Source organism: Neolamprologus multifasciatus, chromosome 3, assembly GCF_963576455.1.
Source record: "Neolamprologus multifasciatus chromosome 3, fNeoMul1.2, whole genome shotgun sequence".
Lineage (NCBI taxonomy): Eukaryota > Metazoa > Chordata > Actinopteri > Cichliformes > Cichlidae > Neolamprologus > Neolamprologus multifasciatus.
In genome coordinates this window covers 40,971,607-40,993,629 of record NC_140441.1, presented here as the reverse complement: position 1 = coordinate 40,993,629, position 22,023 = coordinate 40,971,607, and the positions used below count along the sequence as shown (strand labels likewise).

General features: G+C 43.3%; 1 protein-coding gene and 1 long non-coding RNA gene across 2 annotated transcripts in view; one reads left to right on the top strand and one right to left on the bottom strand.

Moving 5' to 3' along the window:
• Positions 1-432: 432 nt before the first annotated feature.
• On the bottom strand, positions 433-3,038 carry LOC146523212 (uncharacterized). Its single transcript, XR_014870034.1, has 2 exons — positions 2,947-3,038; positions 433-2,845 (listed from the first exon to the last, which is right to left on the bottom strand). It is a non-coding gene; the product is annotated as an uncharacterized LOC146523212 (long non-coding RNA).
• A 665-nt stretch (positions 3,039-3,703) lies between these two features.
• Positions 3,704-22,023, top strand: part of nlgn2a (neuroligin 2a) — a 187,347-nt gene continuing 169,027 nt past the window's right edge. The window contains 2 exon segments of the mRNA XM_085136744.1: positions 3,704-19,897; positions 20,075-20,944. Coding sequence (XP_084992870.1) covers positions 20,437-20,944 — 508 coding nt within the window. The 5' untranslated portion in view covers positions 3,704-19,897; positions 20,075-20,436.

Below are 22,023 nucleotides of genomic sequence, written 5' to 3'. Positions count from 1 at the left end.
CGGACAATGTTTGTTAGGAAAGACCATGCTGCCCAGCACTATCTGAATTACATTATTGCGCAATAGTGTTCACAGCGCGAACCAAATGTTCCAAACGTGGCCAGGTCACCCTCTCTCCTCCCCTCTCTCTGGCTCCACCACAGCCACTGAAAGCAAACGCTAATGCAAAAAAAAGAGAAAGCAGGAAATAAAACTCCTAGTTTGGCAAACAAATGAACACCCTTGCGACTGCGAGCACATCAGGCGAGCGATATGCAAACGAGTGCTCCATGTGCCTTCAAGCAAGCTTGCCAGATGCCGGTGAGCTCGGCCCGACGGGTGGGACGTGAGGGAAATCGCCCACCGAGACGCAAAAAGAGGGAGGGAGAGTAAGAGAGGCAGGCAAAAGAGTGGGGAGGCGTTAAGGAGAGTGTTTTAATGTGGTGTGATTAGTGCTGCATATTTTGGCAATTGCCTCAGTTTGGCACGAGGTGTGAAAGGTACATTTATAGACAGGGGGAGCTTGGTTTCAGGGGGGTGGGGCTAAGCCAGGCTGTCCTTCCTAATGTAGCGCAAGTAACGCTAAAAGGTTTTTTGGACCAGATGTAAACAAATCACATGTGGGATTTCCTGGTGAGGAAAGTGGGGCAACAGCGAACATCTCATTTGCACAGATTGCAGGAAACATCTCAGGCGCAGTTAACGACCTCTGTATGCAAAGTAGAGGTCGCCGGCATCAAAGCAACGAGTCTGAGTCTGAGTGGTGAGCCATCGATGAGTCAGCCCATGTCTGCTTGAAGTGCATTTAATACTCATATCAACAACTTCTATATTTGAGCGGCGTGCCATTAATACACTTGGACAAACACTTTTATCTTCAGTATTCTGATTGGTGATTGCCCGACTGCGGTTTGAATAATACCAATTATAATCAGCCCACAACAAAACTGATGCGAGAGCACAAACAACAACAACCACCACCTACAAGCGTTCAGAAATAACAAATACAAATATGCTTTAAAAACATACTGCCTCACTGTGACAGGTTTACAGGTTACAGGCAGATGTGCTGCTGAGCTAATGGGCCTTTCATATAATTAACTGTACAGATGGAACAACAAGAATAAACAGAAGGGTGTGCAGGTGTAGGCAGGGTATCGTAACCTATCAATTTATCTCATATTCAGATGGACGAGATACTCAAGGGATAATAAATACAAAAATTAATGCATTATGTTGTCCAATAAGCCAATAAAAGCAGAAATCTATTCTCGGGTTCTACTCGAGTTGGATTTGTATGCAAAAGTATCGATGGGCAACCAGTCCCTTTACATATCACAACAGTCCTTATTTACTGTGTCCCAGAAAATAAGGTCTGCTTTAAGATATTTCTACCCTGCAGCACACACACTCACACACACACTGACACACACACTCACATCTCTGTGGGTACCTAAAACGCCAGCATGCGCAGCTTGAACACTCATATTTAATGCATTGCGTTTGCTCGGCGTGTGTTGTGTGCTTGTGTACTCGCACGCCCTCTGTGCAAGAACAAGTAAATTAAGACCACATCATGCCAGCACAATAAAGTCGAGCGTGTTTGCTACATTCCAGCCCCCGTGTGCGCACAGTTAGCACACACAGCGGTTCGCGCACACGTTCGGCCGCAAAGCTCCGCAGCTACATCTAAATAAAGCAGATGAATCGCAGCTCCACAGTCCAGTAAGTCTGAGTGGCTCATGCCGGCACATTGTTGTGAATCAGCCACCCTTTCAGAGCGTACCGTGCCCTTCTCCCCTCCCTTTCTTAACAGTCCGTGTCACCCAACTCGCCTGCCAACACCCCTACACACAGACTGAAATCTGTTAGCTGCTGCAGTTGGTGAGCAGGTGCTAGCGTGGCCTGGAAGCGCCCACGGGGCTCAGAGGCCGCAGACAGACACCAGATCGACCGCCAGTTTTTCTGCATTCCGCTCGACGGTGCCCGGCTTTAATTATTATTGGCCGCTGTAATTAATTACAGAGCCTCTGAGCGGCTGGCGGCCATAATCCAGGATCACTCCCCGACTTCAGTGGTGTCATTTGGCGTTTCAAACTGCTCCGTGTGGCTGCTGTCGCTCGCGTCGGTGTCTCGGAAAGCACACGGCCTTGCTTTTGGTTTTTTGCAGCGACAGCTGAGCCTTACGTTGGTCTCAAGTCTTTCAGACCAGCATATGGTCCGAGGTTAGAACGACTGCTTTATCTTAGGTTTTACTTTAAAGGATTTAGCTGTTAAATTAAGTTGTCAATTTAAACTGTGCAATTGAATATGAGACGCACACTTTATAGTCATTGGTAGCGCCTACTGTTGGCCTGAAGGGGCAATTATTCATGTCGGGAGCTATAAAGATTATGGGTTTATGAGCAGGGGATTTGTCCTCTCCTTGTGGTCAGAGGGCTGCTGCTGTCTGCCCACACACTAAAAAGGGACTCACAACACACACACACACACACAGGCAGCAAGATTTAGGAGGAAAGTAGATGAGTATTGAGCATGGAATATATCTCGTTGAAAACTGCACCCATGGGGACAGAAGAGAGCGAGCGCGGGCCAAAAAGAAGGCAAACAAAGGAAGCTGGCTGCAAAGGAAAGTTTTTTTTTAACAGAAGAAGAAAAGACACGAGACCGTTTTAAAAGGGATGTCGAGCGAGATGGAGGCGAGGCCTGGTGGAGGCAAAATTTGTGTCATCTTTTTAAAAAGAAGGTTTACCTCCATGCTCGTCCTCGTCCTCCTCTCCCACCCCTTTCAAATTACGGCACGGGTTGCGAGAGAGGATCAAACAAGCCGCGCCGTCTTATTCATTTTTTATCATCCTCCTATTCACTGAGGAGGGAAAGGAAAAGGAGGAGTGAGAGGCAGCCACACTGGGAGACGGGGGGGGGGGGGGGGGGGAAGGAAGGGAGAAGAAAAACAGAATAACCTACTTTTTCCTCCTCCCCTCTCTGGGTGGATATGTCGGCGCTTAACGAAATACAAACACACACGGACACTCGTGTGCAATCGCTGCACTTGTAATTGCTCCAGTTGGTGCACGTGAACAGTGGAGCGTGGATCCTGGAGGTGGGAACAACTCTGAGGGAAACAAAAGAGTTGGCGGGCACACGGCGTCACCGCTGGCACTGCGCAGCGGCATGCTGCTAAGGATCGAGCGTGACCTCGCCCCCCGAGCACCAAGTGGAACGAGTCTCTCAGGCCTCGCCTTCCTCGTGCCACAATCTTCGCTGGGTTTTTGCACTCGCTGTTTAGCGGTGGAGCTGTGACTCTCCGTTGGCACCTCATTATTTCCTCGGGCGCCGAGGGGCAAAAGGCTCCCGATTCCTCAGATGCACAGATAGAAAGAGAGACGAGTGATAGCGAGACGAGGGAGGCGGCAGTGCCATTCAGTTTCCCCACTGTGCTCCGCCGCGCTGACGAGACACCTCAAACATGTCTCAGACTCGCACATACGGATTGAAGTACAGTAGCGGCAGGAGGAGGAGGGATGAAGAAAAGAGGCAGAGGGAAAGGGAGGGAACAGATTAGAAGAGAGAGAAAGGCAGAGGCGGTGAAGAGGGGAAAGACAAACTGTCTGAGATGGATTCCAAGAGGGAGAAAAGTGTCGGCTGAGAAGCGAGCAACAGCGGAGGGAGGCGTGGAAGGCAGGCAGAGAACAGAGTGAAACTTTTTGCAAGAGCTCGTTTCGCCAGCGAACCCCACAGTAGCTGAAGAGATGCCGCAAGTCTCTCTGTTTGCGGCTGCCAGTCCAAATCAGCAAACCTTATTCTGTCATTCAGAGCTGCAGGTATTCAGTCCTAGACTTCCTCCACCAGCTACTCACATGCAGCCTAGATAAATACACCCCAGGCCTGGATGGTCCAACAGAAAATGGCATGACAAGCTTTAGTTTCAGGTTCTGTTTTTGGATCAGGCTGAACTAAAAGTAAAAGTATGTAACATGGATATTATCATGTCTGCACACGCGACATGTTTAGTTGACTAATTTAGTCCAGAGTTCCTCCAAAGGCCAAATGTAAGAATGATTCTTGACTTATTGGATTTTTTTTGCACTTTATTAGCACATTGGAGGAGATTTTTCTCCTTGTCATACCCACATCTATATAATTTCCTTTGTGGTAGAGCCTTGCATATAAAGCCTGATATCTCACCTGGGAGATTGGTGAGGTCGACATTGATGAAAAGTACGGCACCTTCACCTTGCACGCTAGCATGTTAGTCCTTAAACTCGTTACCATGTGAGGTGGGAATGAAAAGTTTCACATGGCCCCCCAGAAAACAGCAAAACAGATATATATGTAGCTGACTTGAATTTGACTGGTTTTCCTTTCAAGTTTGTCTGTGGACTCTCTTCTGGGCACTGGAGTGCTAACGCTATTCCACAGTGTCCAGACCAAAGGTGATGCAACAGGTTAGGAATGCTGCCACTGGGCAGAGTCATGGTATTCTTGGTATAAACTAGGGTGTCTGTAGTTAAGGAGGTAGCTCAGGTAGAGCAGGTCATCTACTGGTTCAATTCCTGGCTGCTCCAGTCTGTGTGCCAAATAGTCTTGGGCAATAGTTTTAGGCTGTAAAATCTGAAACATTGTAACAGTTTAATTTTTTTCTTTTAAATATTTTTCCCGTTTCCAAGTGAAAAAGAACAATGATCAGTACAACAGCATGTGATCGTCATTAACGCAGGAATAAGCAGCCTAAAAACAGACAATAAACCCCACAGTTTGAACAATTTAACAAAAGAAAATCTTCAAAGTGACATTTCATTTTTATCGGTCGGCCATTTGTGATTTTAAAAAGATTCCGCTAATTTCTGTTTGGAGGAAAATCAGATTATTTGGATTGGATTTATTGGAAGTTTTTGTAATGGCAGAGAACTGCCTGATCTGGCAACAGTGATAAAGTCTTTTAGTAACAGCTACTCGTTTCAGCTGACATAATTGGCGGGTACGCACTCGAAATGAGAACGTTTTGTTGACTTCTGTCAGGAATCAGGAGCCGTTTTGTTTCCAAAGGAACCAAGAATGTCTAAAGACACATCTGACGCTATTTTTTTTATAAAAACCCACATTCGTGACGGGCAAAGAAGAGAAATGTTGACAGGCGTGGTAACAATAACAGATGGGGTGTAGAGAAAATCTATACATCAGCAATCACATTATAGATCTTTGTGTGTTCTGGCCTCTTTGTGTCGCAGTCTGAATGTGTTCATTAGGAGAGCTTGTTGTTTGTCAATCAGTTATTCGTGCAGCTGTTTGAGCACGCAACATGTCAAGAATACCATATGCATAAAAAAGCAATATTATTGTGCTGATCATGTAAAGCATATTTATGAGCAAATATTCCTCCTGCAGTTATAAAACAAACAGTTTTTCCAGATGAGCTCAGCTATAGATTGAAGCCTTAGATGAATATTCATTGCTCATATTAATAGCCAGGAGAGGAGAAGAGAAGAGGGGGAAAGATTTGGGAGAGAGAGGCACAAGTGTTTAGATGCTGCAGCTTGTTATTAATAAAGCTGATTATCATCTAAGGCTCATTCTCCGCGTGCCCTTTCTTTTGATATTTATCCCTCACCCTCTCCTTGGCTTTAGAAACCTGCATCAACAAACTCCTGCACTGCAATAAATTGAATTAATTAAAGACCAAAATAGACCGGGTGGAGGAACAGGTAGTGAGGGAGGTGTCGATTGTTGTTGCACCCTCTTTGGGAAGCAGACAGTCATACGCATCAGCTGCTCGTGTGTCTCACCGGCCATCTGTCAGGGACAACTAGATCAAGATGGCAGCTCTCCAAAGCCTCCCTCTTCCGCTCTGTCTCACGCTCTCTGTGGCGTTCGGCGGCATGCGTATCGCTCTCACTCAACGGTCATTACGAGTCAAATGAGTGTGACTTAATATCTCAGTTTCATGTCCTCATCTGGCCGCTTCAGTCCTGCTTTAATAACAGTCTCAGGGCCGAGAATCTGTAATGTGAATGTAGCTGCAGTGCTACACTTTCTGCTGTAATAAAACGGCTTATACAGCACGACACGCACGCTGTAATCTCTACCTTTTGTTTTTACTGCTTACAATATAAGAATACCCATTAACATACACTTTACCCCAGTTATGTCTACTTAAGGGGCCTATTTCCATTCACACAGTATTGTGTGCTTTCTGCACCCGACAACTTATTGCATCGGTATGATGCTAAAATATTCAAACCTAAGTCCGCTTTTTATGTTTTTATAGCTGCACAATTACATCAATAAAATGTAATTGTTTTGCTTTCCATTTTATTCACATTCACCCAGGATTATTAGATTTAACTTAATATGTGTGTGTTTTTAAAATGTACTTACTTACACTAAGTATTTTCTGCCCGCACACCGAGCGGTATCACTGTGCAAACCTGCTTCATTTCATAATTCGACTTGCTCTTTGCAAGTGGAGAAAACTTTAAACCCTTAAAGTGACACTTTAATAAGTGGGTTATATTCTCTTCAGACTTTGGTTTTTGTAGACATGTTATTTGATATGCAAGTGTTTGTGGTAGAGAGCAGTGTATTAACGGCTTCTGTGGCAATTAAAAATTTGGAGTACTTCTGGAAATAAGTCCCATAGCCCCTCCTATGTTTACTTTTCTCTTTTTTCAATCATTTCATAAATGCCTCAGTCATTTCTTATATCACCGAATAACCAAAATAACTTCTGGGAGATGGATCGCATTAGAAGTAAGTATGAATTTAACAGCATAATCCATGTATGCTGCATTACACCCAACAAATTCAGATTAAGCATTTCATTAGTCTGTTGACAGCTTAATATCTCTTTTCTCTAGAGCCACGATGGGTTCTCAGTTGGAAAATTGCAGGTTTATTTCAATTTGCACAACTTCTTCTACCTGCCTAATCCTCTAAGTCAATATTTTAATGGAAAACTTTTATCTGTCCCAGGTCTCAAGTCCCTGTCAGACTGTAAACAAAGTCCAAGTGCTTTTCTGCTTGTCAAGTGAGCAGCTGGAAGCTACAGCTGACATTCATCATCTTTAGCTTTGTTTGGGGAACAGTACTTTGTACCATCCTGCCTCAGTTGCTTTACCTTTCATTTCTCTTTAGCAACATATTTTTTTCTCATAAACTGTGCTGGCGTCGCCCTCACCTAGTTAAAAATTAATTGCTCATTTTTACCAGTTGTAGGATTTCAGGCACATCTAGATCATTTCTATAAACATATATATATATATACATAACCTATAAACATAACCTTTTAACATGCAGTTTATCCAAATGCCTTTTTAAGGGGCATGTGTAAAGGGTTTCACTGAGCCAAGATTCCCTTTTATATAATTTTTTTTTTTCCTTCACCAAAAAACTGTTTTTATTTGTTTTTTAAATTGCCAGAGGAAACAATATAGGGTCAAATGATATTTACTGTCTGGACATCCTGGGCATATATCAAAAACCCTAAAATGTGGCTATTTCCAACAGATGCTAAGTTAGCAAGCTAGCCAAAAGGTTCCCAGATTGGAATTTAAATATCACACCCTTGCCATCATGTTTTGCTTTGCATATTATTGCTAACCATCTGCTAAAGTTTGTGAAGGAGGGACAAGCTTGTTGAAGTGATGTTACTGCTAACAAACTGCTAACACTGCTGCAACAGCAATGTTAGCAGTGTTAGCTAACATTGCTGCAACAGCAATGTTAGCAGTGTTAGCTAACACTGCTGTTGCATTCGTGTTGTTGCTAATCAGAGAAAACAGGTTTTGTGAAGATTTTTACTTCTCTCTTTGATGCTATTTACTCCATTTTTACTGTATGACGAATTTCCTAATGTGTGTAATTTATTTACTTGGGACCTAATGTGATAATTTCACATAGCAAAGATGTATTTACACTAGCGGATAAAAAGCTTGTATAGCCTTTTTAGTTTTTGACACTTTGGCTCTCCCTCTGGTCAGAGGTTAAAACTGTCAAGAGAGGATGACAGGGGGTGTCAAAATTAATCAAAGTTGATTCACTTCTATCTTAAGAGAGAATCTGTAATCAGTCATTTCCACTGAGGGATGGAAAAATGTTAATATTTTAAATGTTGACGTGACTAGACCTTTAGTGACAAAAGAAATTGATGGAGGAGAGTTTGTGAGCCTTTAAAGTTTTATTGCTGCAGTTATTTCGAAAGCATTTTTTATATAAAATGAGTTTTTTTTTAATAAAATCACTTTATTATAAATGTATTTATTAACTTCTGCTCACATCAGACCTTCTCATGAATAATGCACATAGAAATGTGTGATGGTGCTCTACTACTTGTAGAGTGCGGTGTCCAACGGTGGTATGTGGTAGGTTTTTAGTCACGCACACAAGCACTTTTAAGAAGACCCATTTCAGCCCAGTTTAATTACCGCTAACTTTTAAAACTTTTAAAACTCTGGTCATGTTTCTCCCGTACTGTGGTATAACCTACAGCACTCCAATCCAAGGTCAAAACCACTTAGTGGACGGTAAAATATTTATGATATAGGGTACGCGTTTAATGGTGGCACCCTTAGCCAACTACTATGTCTCCCCCTCGCTCTGACGTTTTGCTGAGCTCCAGCCGTGTCCTCCAGCCTACAGATGAGCTCTTCCTCCAGGGTCAGGACCACATCGTCCTCTGCCTCTCCTAGATGCTCCCATTGGAGAGCCAGCAGGGGGAATTGAGCGGCTCAGGAGCTGTCCTTAAGCAAGGGGAGGGGTAGATTTATAGCTGGTGATTTATTAAGGCGACAGAGGGAGAGGGAGCAGCAAGTAATCAGAGCAAGACGGCAGGGCAGTGACTCCCTACAAGTTCATGTGCTTGAAAAATCGTGGAGAATAAGGTACGCTCGTCAAAGCTCGATACACTCATCCTCTCTGGGCGAGAAGAAAACATCCAGAGCATTTTAGTGGACGAGCCAGACTAAATGATGGGGCTGCGGCAGATAGCTCGTGAAAGTGTGTGTGGCTGCGAGGTTGAGCTCCCAGCCTGTGATTAATCTACCACTGTCTGTCTAATTACCAGCCATGCCCCTCTGTGTTCGCTGGCTCCACCGTAGACGCGCTGACCCACGCCGGAAACTCGGTGCTCCCGATGCAAATTAAAAGCCCTGTAAATATTTGCTTTTAACTCTTGCAGACACATTGTTTCCAATTTTGCGCTTCACTGGTCTGCATCCCTGACACCCCCTCCTTCACAGATGCACACTTTTCTGCCCACCACGGATGCATTTGTGCATACATTTACTGTTGTCAACAAGTTTACCATCAGCCCACACACTCGCTACCTCCTCTGTCTAGCCCTCCTTTCTTTCGTCTTAACCGCATCCTCCCATTGTTTTGCAGTTGGCAGTCTATCAGCCCATTTTTTCCCCCCCACTGTCAGACAAGCCTAGTCTCTGTAGGAAGTGAATAAAGAGTATACGGTGGGGAGGAAGGACAATGAGCATTGTTTGAAGCTAGAAACATTGAATTAAAACAGTAAACGGGTTTCTGCAGTTTATAAGAAAACATTTTTGGTTTTGCAATGTAATGTAAATCCACAAATCTTTGTTGCTGGTGTAAGCATTATGCATGCACACATGTTGCGAAGCATCTTTGGAAAGTGCTAATCAGCCATGACAATCATGTTGCGTTAGCTAGCCAGTCATTATTAGCTATGGTGGTTAACGTCTGGTAACACTAGTGAAAGAGTGTTTAAAGTGTTTCAAACTTGATCCAAATAGATGAGAATAATCTGGTTTTCTTTATTTAAAGCCAACATTTGAACCTAAATGTGGATTTAGCGAATAGTTGTTTCATTTTTTTGACTTATTCATTGATTAGCAGAAAGATCACCTGCATGATGGGATGATTGTCTAGCTAGCTTAACTTTACAGGGGCCCTTATCAGTGCCATTGTAACTGCATGGCAGAAGAAAAATAACTTTACTGTTTTATGTAGACATCAAAGCCTTGGCGTCTCCATGAGCTGAAATTTTTTTTTCCTTTTTTCTGTAATAGTTTTCCCATTTAGCTGCTGTTAATTTAGTTGATCAGTGTGCTTAACACTCTTAGCTTACAGCGTGCTTTGAATTTGATTCTTTTTGGGAGAAAGGACGGTAATAAAAAAGTGATAAGGGCTTGACAGGAAGAAGTGTGAGCGAACGCTTACCTGCCATTTGGGTTTTGCCATTTCGGAGCTCACAGAAAGGCTGTCAGCAGGATGGCAAACATACAGAAACACACATACATGTCCACCCCATCTATTGGCATTAATGTGGCATCTGCTGAGATGAAACGGCACTTTTCTGTTCAGCCACTCAGCATCCACTCTACCGTGCCCTCGCAATTACCTTGCAATCAACACGTCAAACTCGCACGGTGCAGATAAAACACACACCAGGGCTGCAGATATACAGATAAAGTACAAACAGCAGCATATGTTTTTTTCTCAAGGTATATGCACTGATAACCGTGTATTATACCCACAAACACAGTCACAGGGATACATTGGCGTTTCATTATCCAATTTTCCTGTCACAGCCTTGATGTGTTAATTAGCAAATGTGAAAACAAATGAGTTGTGCTGATTCAGAGGCTGTCAGGGTTGACATGATAACGAGCGTGATGCATTTGTGTGCGTGGGCTTGACTTGGCTGCACATTGACAAGGTAAATGTAGTGTATGCGATTTTTCATTTGTGCGTTATAGGCCTACTTTGATTTGTCTCCATTTCTCTCCCAGTCACTTCATATTTCTTCTTTCTAACCACAAAACAATTTTAAAACAGTGACTCCTTTTGACCTCTTACAAAAACTTCACTCCCTGAATTCCAGCTAATAGCCAGTACCCTTGGCACAGCAAAGTCGGTTTATTATCTGTCATTAAGTTGAGTCTGGTGAGTGTACTGACAGACCGACTGGAAACACAACACGGAGCTAGAGTTGGTAGGCAATTACAGGGAAGGAAGTGGTGGGCGATTCTGCAGCTGTATTCGAGTAGAATTGGGTGGAATTGGTTTTATTGGGATTTGGATTGTGCTTGGTAAGGTATGTGGCAGAACGGTGATGGATGTGATTGTGAGGCTGTGGTCTCTAGATTTAACAAAGCAGGAGAATTAGAGAAGCTTCCTAGAAGGAGAAATATTGTGGACTGGATAGTGTCTGCATCAGAAACTGGTCAAAGGCACTGGATGCTGAAAGCGGTGATTATAGTTGATTGCGGACAAAGAGAGCTGCAGACATCAGCCATAAGCAGTCATTTCTATTTTTGGAAGTCCTGAAGGGCGACGTCCACACAGAGCCTTTTACTGACCATCTCATAATTACATTTCTCAGACCCAAGAAGTCTCTCGCATCACCGTGCATGAATTCTGGCCCACTCTTCTTTCAAACGTTGATTCCGTTCATAGATGTTTGCAATCATTCGTTTATGCATAGTTCTCCCCCACAGCATTCCTGTCAGGTGGAGGTTTGTCTTTCAATGGGCCATTGCAACACCTTGATTCTTTTCTTTTTCAGCCGTTGTTTTGTTGCATGATCCAATTTTCGACTCATTGAGTGCAAGGTGCCCAAGTCCTGTGGCCACAAAACAAGTCCAATTTAAGACCCTTCCACCAACGTGCCTTAATGTTCATATGACATGTTTGTTTGCCCTGATATTCAGTGTGGCCAAACACAAACATTCATTACGGCCGACCATCTCCACTTTGGGCTCGTTTATCCAAAGCACATTAGTCCAGAAGTCTTCGGGTTTGTTCAGATTCAACTTGTTTAGACTTTTTCTCATCGTACTCTCATGAACTCCAAGATTTAAATACTAACTGAGGTCTGTAGAGTCTGAGATGTAGCTCTTGGATTTTTTGCAATCTGTCTGAGCATTGCATAGTCAGATCTGAGATTAAATTGCTGGGATATCCACTACTGGGAAGATTGCAGCATTGTGTTAACAAACTGACATAAAAGGTGCTCACATTTGCTCATAATCAATTAATAAAGTGCGTTGAGTAGCAGCACCTAGCTCTTATTTACCCTCTTCATTCCTATGGAAAGCGTAAGACTGTACTTAGATTTTAACAGCATTTGTTAGAGTCCAATTAAAGCTTTATTTTTCAAATACACTTATGTGTAAAGGGTTAAATCGTTTTGCTGCTAATCTCGTGGACCTGTTTTAGTTCAGTTTTGTTAAGGTTTGTTCTTGTTCTTAAGGCTGTTTTATTTAGCTAAAGTTCTGATATGATTGTTGATGTCTTGTTAAATATCCCAATTGTTTGATCTTTGGGCTGAAGGAAGAACAACACACGGTGTACAAATGCTCAATCAACAATCTCTTTATTCCATACAACACTTTGAGCATAAACGTCCAGATGGGAGATGTGGACAGGAGGGTGTCTGCCAGATCTCGAAGTGTCTGACCGTTTCTCACATTCTTATAGCTTCGGCCTCCCTCCACACTAAGCATCCACAATCTTTCTCTCTTACGGCGCCTAAGTGATGGCCTTGACTTCCTGTTTTATCTCCTCCTGATGAGATGGAGGAGAAAACCTCTAAGGTATGTTCTGTTCTCTTTGTAATCAGAAAAGGAAGGCCATGATTCTAAACAAACAGCATTTCTTATAACTCAGCAGGCTAATGCGTCATAAAACAGTGTAATGATTAATCCAAGGCATAATGTGGCCTATAGCCATATAATGATTCAACAATTCTTTGATTAGAAGTATAAGGTGACATAAGATAGTATAATAATCTCACAAAAGTAATTTAGGAACTTTGATATATTTGAATGAAAATTAAAAGTTTGACATTTTTGTTGGCAAGTTTAATTATCTAAAAGCATCGTTTTGGTATTGGTATTTATGAATTGCGCCGATGGTGCTTGATGTTTGTCTCTACCATATTTTGGATTAAACATAGTTAGTCTCTGGTCCTTGTTTGGCTGGTTACTTGAACAATTTCAGATCTCATCAGACATCCATTGATTCGCTTCCGCTTATCCTTTTCAGGGTCGCGGGGGGCACTGGAGACTATCCCAGCTGTCTTAGGGTGAAAAGATACACCCTGGACAGGTCACCAGTCTGTCACAGGACTAACACATAATAGCAGCCAATCGCACTCACATTCACTCCCACATTCACACCTATCAGCAATTTAGTGTTTCCAATTAACCTATCCTGACTAACTGCATGTCTTGGGACTGTGGGAGGAAGCCAGAGTACCCGGAGAGAACCCACGTAAACTCCACACAGGAAGGTCCTGGCCTGATGGTGGAATTGAACTGATGGTGGAAGTGAGGCAACAGTGCTAACCACCATGCCACTCACCCTCATCAGACATTTGTTCTCAAATGATCAAAAACTATATAATGATTAAATAATTCATGAGGAACAACGTATACACAGATCAAGTACACACAAACATTTCCTTTTTGATGTGTAGATGAGTCAGTTACATCCATGACTAATCTTAATCAGTTCTTCACCCTGCTTAAGAAACTGTAAAGGAGAACAATTTATTCCTGTTAAGCGTGGTGTAATTTCAATCACACTTACTGATCGCGCTTCAGTCTCCACGAGCAGAGACATGACCTACACGTAGAAGATTAACAGCAGGTTAATTGGGGGAAGGCTCTGTCATAAAAGTGGTGCTGAACACTCCTCCCTGTAATTAAAGATAACAAAAGTAGACTTGCTGTTGAAAACATAAGCACTTAAGTAATTCTTCCCTGAATGTGTGCAGCGAAGCAACTCCCCCACCCCTCGTGGCACCAACATCAAAGTGTGGTGTCAGTTTTGAAGCAGAGATAGGCAAAATAAAACACAGTTTGTGGAATGCGATACCTGCTGAGACTTATAGTAATTAGTAAGGGAGAAAATTGTTCAAACATGTTGGAGAGAACAAAACAATAAAAAGAACGCTTGCAAAATCGGATAAAATCTAATTGTCTGTGCAGAGTCTTTATTAGTTTTGTCAATGACAGATTTTCAGATCATGGCTTTTAGTCTTGTATTGGAACTATTTCTACACTAAATCCAAGACTTTACTTGCTTCAAAACACCACCTCACAGCCATTAGTCATGGAAGGAAGGTGGGGTGGTGGCTCACAGAACTTTCTGTTGCTGAAAAGAAAAATCACTTCTTTCACATGGAGAGGCTTTATTTGTTTTACTCGTTCTTCTGTCCTCATCGGGGGGATATTTTTCTTAAAGTGGTGATGCATTTGTTGCTGGCTACCTCACAGATGATTGACTTTTTCCAACCATTGCAAAATACACCTAACCTTGTATAAATACCTGGTGGAAATTAAATTCTCTCTCATGACAAAGGCAAAGTTAATTGAGCGTTCTGTTGAATGGTGTTGAACAGCGTTCCTGCTGCAACCTCAATAGACGATTGATTGCACTCACACAGTATCATTGAGAATCATCAACTGACCTCATTTTCATGGCGCTTTCATGTCACTTATGCTTTCATTTCTTTAAGTTTCCGATCCATAGCTTTCCTGTTTTTGCACCTTTTTGACCATCTATTCGTTTTCCTGCCTTTGGTTCCACATCAGGGCTTGTCTGGTGATGGTGTTGCCTGGTTTCCTCGGTGTACGGGCTATCCACCTCCATCTTCTTCCTCCTATCTCTTTCTTTACAGATGCTTTATTCGCTTTTTCCCACAGGTCATGCATCTTGATCTTGGTCTTGTTTAATCAGAATGTTGCTGTAATGAGCCATGCAGCATGAACCTTCCAACTTAGTAGTGCCTTTCTCTACTTTTAGATAATATTAGCACAACTACTTCCATGTGAGAGGCATCATCTTCTTCATGTCTCATCACTTATCAGTCTATTCCAGGGGTGGGGAACTCCAAGCCTCGAGAGCCGGTGTCCTGCAGGTTTTAGATCTCACCCTGGGTCAACACACCTGAATCAAATGATCAGTTCATTACCAGGCCTCTGGAGAACTTCAAGACATCTTGAGGAGGTAATTTAGCCATTTAAATCAGCTGCGTTGGATCAAGGAGACATCTAAAACCCGCAGGACACCGATCCTTGAAGCCTGGAGTTTCCTACCCCTGTTCTGCTCTGTCCTGATTGAATGCACCTAGTCTCGCTGGTCCCTAATAATGCAAGGCGGTAATTTTGCATCGCTTTAGCAATTTAGTAAGCCCTTCCAGTTTGATACATGGTTTGGACTTTCCATGTATTTTAATCCTAGTTGGAGGAAGGATTTTTGGTCCTGTATTTTCCAAAAACTCCTGACTTTTACTGAATGGCGTGCTTTGGCCTTGGGTTGAAGGTCGTTTTTCCAAATTCAAGCTTCCTTGATGTTCTCTTGTCAATATTTTTGGGGTTTTACGGGATAGGGTTGCCAGCCAACCCTAATCCTTTCTCATCCAGGCTTGGGAACCACCATGGGGGAGTTGAAAGTGAGGAAGCAGTGGGGAAAAATCTACAAGGAAAACATTTTTCTCAATCTGTGTCAGTTGTTTCAGCTCAATTGAACATAGTATTATTGCATTATTGTATAGGGTTGTTACCTTACAATACAAATAGACTTGAATTGAATTGAATTGAAAAGGGTTGGTGTTCTATTAAAAAAACAAACAAACTAAAATAAAGATTTTAGGTGTCCCACTTGTGGAATACCTCCAATCTGCTAACTGTAAAACAGAATAACATAGAATTGAATTATAAAGATAGTTCCTATCGATGGGACTGCTGTCAACAATCAGCTGTCTAGGTATGGACCAATAACCAATCCCAATATCAGATGCTCTGTTATACGCGATATTTCACATTTCTTTAATCTTTAGTGAACATACATTCTTGACTTGTCAGTTTATTCCTGTAATTTGTCGTCTTCTAAACACATTTAAATAGTTTTCTTACATCTGTGTCGTTCATTGCTTTCTAAGTGTGCCAGTTGAGACGTTAGCTGTTGTTTTTTCCCCTTTACTTTTAAGTTCTTTTAGCTTAGATGTTGGATAATATCTATCTGATATTCTCCTCGGCAGCTGCTCCTGTCAGATCAGTCACTCCGCTTTTTTCTCCACCTTGCTTAGAAGCATTTAGTCGTCCATTATATGTATATATGCTCACCGTTCACTGCTCAGTTTTCTCTTCTTTGAGGCATTCATTTCTTTTGTAGCCGATGTGATATCGACTGCGCGGAGTAATGGTGATATCTGTTATTGTTATAGCTGTTGGCCCAATGACAACTACATCTATTGGAACCTCGTACCAGGCGAGCGTCATTTCACATCAACAGATTAAGCAGCAAAATGATATCACTTACAGACGTATAGGTCAAATGAAAGTGTTTGAGTGGCCGGATCTTTCCAATAGCTGTGATCCTGATTTGCTCAAGCCTGCTCAGTTGATGAATGTGTGGCACAGTGGTGTAAAGGTCGCAGTGAGGCTGGAAGGTTGTAATCACAGACTGTGTGGCAAAGATGGACACTATGCTGCCGTTTTGCTGGTGTCAGAAGCCCATATTTTGAAGACTTGTCGTTAGGGTTAGGATTACCTGTCACCATCTTCGTTTTCAAGAACCAGAAGGAACCACATTTTTTTTCCATATATTTTTATTGAAATTTTTTATAGTACAATACAAACAAATGTTGAACACCCTCACATTCACACATCCATCCATACATCAAACCTGCCTACATCACATTCAAATGTAGAAATGAGCATAGTTCTCACAGTAATACAAAAATACAATGGGTTAGGATAGACAAGATTTTCCCTTCCTTCCCTTCTTCTTTTTCATAAATGTCCTTCACCTCCACTCCCTAAAATATCCATATATGGCTTCCACATATTCACAAAGTCCCATTGTTTGCCCTTGGCAATATATGTTAGTCTTTCCAGGCCTAGAGAGACTGCAATTTCCTTCTTCCAGAGTCCCATGGAGGGAGCATCCATACTCTTCCAACATGGCTAGAAGGAACCACATTTGGATGATAGGGGGTCTTATTGAGTGTCAGTGTGTGCAGCACAGTATTTATGGCCATATGTTTTGTCATATAATTTCACCATCAACACCACAAACACTTTTTTCCTAACAGGTTGTAAACATGCTTTTTAAACATGCCATTTGTACATGTGAGTACAGTAAATGGGGAGTGACTCACTTTTGGTGCCAGCCTCAAATGGCCGCTCCGGGAAGTGCAGCTTCCACACTGGCGTCATGCTTTCAGCCCTGGAAAACATGCTCTGGAGCTTGATGCCAGACATCTGTCTTCCTGTATTACTGCTCAACAAAAGGCCCACATGTGCATCCAGTCTGAAAAATCCTTAACTGTGGAAAACGCTGGGATGCAATTGATTCGCATGTTTTTTTGTGCTGCTCATCTTCGATGATTCAGAATGACACAGACCTTTAACAAAGTATCTTGCGGTAAAGACTGGTTTCGAATTGAAAATCTTTTTTTTTTCTTTTTTTTGAATTGCAGCATCATTTGCCTCTCTCATTTAGATTAGAAATAAGTAGGAGATGAAAAAGAAGTGCAGGGGAAGATGAGTTTCCCACTGACAGTCTGCCACGGAGTGGCCTGTGCAGTCTCCCTCAGTCTCACTGCCTCCTGGGAGTTGAGGAAAACATTCTGCTGATGACATGAATCTTGGATGAGTGTGCATCTGTGTGTGAGTGTGAGATAGTGTTGCATGCATACAGAGAAGTACAGTATTCTGGGAGAACCTGTTCATTTAAATCTGCGTCTGTTAGTGTGATAGCGTGCGTGCGCCAGTGGCATTCCAAAATTCCACACACACATTCCCATGAATATCTTGTGTGTGGCTCTGTTGACACGCTGAAGCGTCCTCTCCCCAGTCCACCCCCATTCTCTCTTTCTCTGCTTCATCAATCACTTAAGCTTTCCCACTGCTCATGGCAGAGCTGGACCAATTAAACCCTCTAATTGAGCCAATTAGCAATTAAACACTCAGATGCACCACAAAATTCTGGCGGTCCCTGCAGGCATACTCGTGTCTGCCAGGGGCTTGGCCTTTTACCAGGAATTCTGACGTACATGTGCCACGAGGTGCAAGTTTTGGGCAAAAGGGAGTCCAGTTGTCCCCCTTCCTGGGCTCATCACGTCCCTGAGAATCTCTCCTCCTTGTGTCACTTTGACTCGAGGCCTCTTGAAGGGCCTCTGCTGACCACAGAGAAGCTTTTCATTAACAGGACCTGTTTCCTCTCCATCGTTATTCTCACCTTTCATCTCCAGTTTGGCTCTCTCGCCGTCCCTGCTCTTTTTTCTTTTTTCCCTTCCCCTCCGACACTCGTCCCTTCGCCGGTCTCTTTTATGTACGTCGGAGGATGGAAGTTTAACAGCAGTGTAGATGGTTATATTTGATTGTTGGGTGTGTGGGTGAAGGGCTCGTCTCAGACTCTCCGTGGTTTAATTAGAGCGCGCGTCGTGCTGCCCGCTTCTCAGCGAGCAGATACACACCTAGATGCACACACAGGGGAGGGGGGGGGCGACGTGGGCAGAACAACAAAGTCCACTCGGAGAGGAACAAAGGCAGGCGGCAATATATTTAGTGTGCACGCGCGGGAACAAACAAAAACAAGGAGAGATTAGAGGCGCTACAGGCCCGCTCGCAATTACCGCTCTCTCTTTTTGAACTTTTTTTTTCACCACGCATTTCCCCAAAAGCCCGAATATATCCTCTCCAAGAGTTTGTTGTACATAAGAAACTATTATTACATGAATGAGCCTCCTTATTCGTGTTATCTGCTCATCAGCCTATAGACTCTAATTATCTGCCGTCTTGCCTCAAGCCTCTTAAATCCCATACTTTTACATTTTAAATGGCTTTATTGGCAGTGTGAGAGAAAGGGGGAGTGGGGGGGGAGAAAACAAAAACAGAGGTGGGTACAGGCGATGCAGTAATATCCTTAATGATGCCTTTAAAGGGGACAATTACGGTAGGGCGATAAAGCAAAGGGGCGAGTGTGAAAAAAAAGCGATAAGAGTGAAAAAGAGTGCGTGAACACTGAGGAGATATCTCACTGTACTCCCAGCGTTACTTACTGCCGGGCCTTGTGCGCCGCGCACCGTTACATAACACCACGCAACAACGTAACGGCAGCCTAATCTCCTCCTCGCCTCGTGCATTTCCTGACTCTGGATCTGTTAGATGAGGATTTGCACATTTCCGCTGTAGATTACATGAATGGCTGTACACAATGTGGGCTTTCATTCATGTGTGGCTCAGTTAATGCTACGAGTGTGTCTCTGTGTTCTGCGTATAGCCAGAGAGCGCCCCAGCTGGGCTGTTCTAAGCTGCTTACAGGCGCACATTATTGACATTTGACCTTACTGGGCAGTGAAAGGCTCGCCCTAATCTCCAGCTTCTACTCGTCCACCAACGCTGTCTACTGTACTGTCTGTAGTGTTGCCTCCACGAGAACCTCTGAAGCCTCGAGGAATTTAATAACCAGAAATATTGAGACATCGCTAGCGGCGTTGTTCGGTGAAAACTCGGCAGAGATGCGTGCGTGCTAGCTGCCAGGTTGAGCTCGGCCCGCCTGGAGGGATCGTGCCCTCATGCAGGTCACACTGGGACAGCAGGATTTTCATACATAATAGAGAGACATGTAGAAATGTGCACTCAGCAAGGAGCATATATGGGATTATGTTGCAAACGCCAGAAGAAGTAAAAACATGATGGCAGAAACTGCATTTGTGTCATTGTGTTTGTTTTTGTTGTCCCGTCCATGTTGGAGAGAAACATTTTCAGCCTCGTGATGTAACGACTTGAAGTGAAACACGTTGATCGTCGCATGAAATGCTCCCAAAATGAACCCTTGTTAGTTTGATCTCCACAACAGTGGCTCTGGATTTAGAAAATCTTTCATTTCAGGAAAAAAAAAAAGAAAAAAGGTCCCTTGGCAACAGCTGAAGGTGAAAAAATGTTGAACTGACAACATTTAATGGAATATATTTCTGTTTCAGATAAGCTTAATCTCTTTTATCTTTTCTTCCTCCCTCCCTCCCCCCGCCCCCGCTCTCTCTCTCTCTTTATCACCGTCCCTTAAATCTCTTCCCTCCTCCCCCCTGCTTCTCTGTCTCATTCTGCAGAATTCATCATCAATCCAATTATCTGGATAATTGAGGACGAATAGGTATGGAACGCAACAGAGCCATGGCTTGGGAAGTGTTTCGGATCACCGTTGCTCAGAATCACCACTGACCTGGCAGCCACTCCGAGGTCCAAACCCCTTTATCCGGCACCCAGAGCCCAAAGGACCCTTCTCTCCCAAGCAGCTGCCTTGTCCTCCACTTCACCTTCAGTCAGCGCCCTTAGTCTTGGTCGAGTTTCTAAAAAAGCTCCTTTTTAGTCATTAAGGGTTTTTTACCTTCCAGATTGTTGGATATAATCCGCTTTTGCTCATAAAGAGAGACGTTTTCCCAAACTGACTAAAAGCAGGTGGCTGAACAGTATGAACTCAGTCATGAAGCCCCGTCCATTCTTTATAAATAGACAGAGTCGGCGGAGTTTGTCGTCCAGGACAAGCCACCTCAGCCTTATGACAGACTGGTGCCTCATGAGCGTCCTAGGCTTCATTCTGCTCTTCAGTCTAGCCTCGAGCCAGAAGATGGATCCTTCTAAACACCCTATCGTGACCACTAACTATGGGAAGCTCAGAGGCATCAAGAAGGACTTGAACAATGAGATTCTTGGCCCTGTGGAGCAGTACCTGGGTGTGCCCTACGCCACGGCGCCCATCGGCGATCGCCGCTTTCAGCCACCTGAGGCCCCGGGATCCTGGCAGGAGATCCGCAACGCCACCCTCTTTGCCCCTGTGTGCCCTCAAAATGTTCACGGTGTACTGCCGGAGATAATGCTGCCCGTGTGGTTCACAGACAACCTGGACGTGGCGGCCGGTTACATCCAGAACCAGAGCGAGGACTGCCTCTACCTCAATGTCTACGTGCCCACGGAGGATGGTGAGTGGGGACAGGGTGCAATGAAGGGTTGGTGGATGTGGGACTTTGATGGGTAACATTTAGCACAGGGAATAAGTGGACTTTTCACTAAGCTCCAAACCCTTTAGTTACTATTACCGTACCGTTCTTGTTGAGCTTTCCGTGCTCACGCAGCAGGCACACAGTTACTGCTGTACATGTGTTTTTTAACTCTGCAACATCAGGTTCTTGGTAGAAAAAGCCGACTCATCTTTTTGTCTGGCTGCCAAATAGAAGATTATATGTGAAGTTTGTTGTTTGATTGAGGATAACTGACAGATTGTTTCAGTGTTTGCAACCAACACCTTTTAGCTTGTAGCTTTAGTAGGGTCAGTAAAGCTCCAGGCACAAACAGCCGCTCCATGTAGAAGACAGTCTTTTCCGTTGTTAAATATATTTTTATATTTATATATTTTCTTAAATATATTTTAGAAGCTACTTTTTGGTTTTTTTGGTTGTGTTTTTTCCATCTGACTGATAGATCCAGGATTGCTTGCTAGGCAACAGTACCCTCACCTATTCAGTCTTTAAGTGATGACGTATGAATCCTGCTTCCGGGCCCAAACTACTCTGCGTTTTATAAGGCTGTTGTGTTTTTAACATGTTTTACTGCTTTATATCTTGTTGTATTTAATCTCAACAAGCCCCTAAAAACACTTACTGTCGGCTTCTCTCGGTTTTTATTACCACTATTAATTTCAAAGCTCAGTTTTTAAAACCTTGTGATGTAAGTACAGCTCAGCCCATGCAGCAGTATATTAATGACTAACCTCATATTGTGGATGGATTATCTCAGTTGTTCTCCTGACTAAAGTTTGGTCCGTTTACAGCATCCTGCCATGCGATTGCATTTGTCCCTAACCATCAGGAAACCTCACGTTAACTTTTATCAAGTGGAAAAAAGTTAGCGTTCATCCTCCAGCTTCACTGTTTATATTATGCTAACATAGCTGTGTCGCTAGCGGTCACGTAGCACATCATTATATACCAGCTAGCCAAACTTCAGTAACCCTACAAACGTCACTGTTGTTTAGTTTTCAGTTTTCATTTATGTTGGAAGT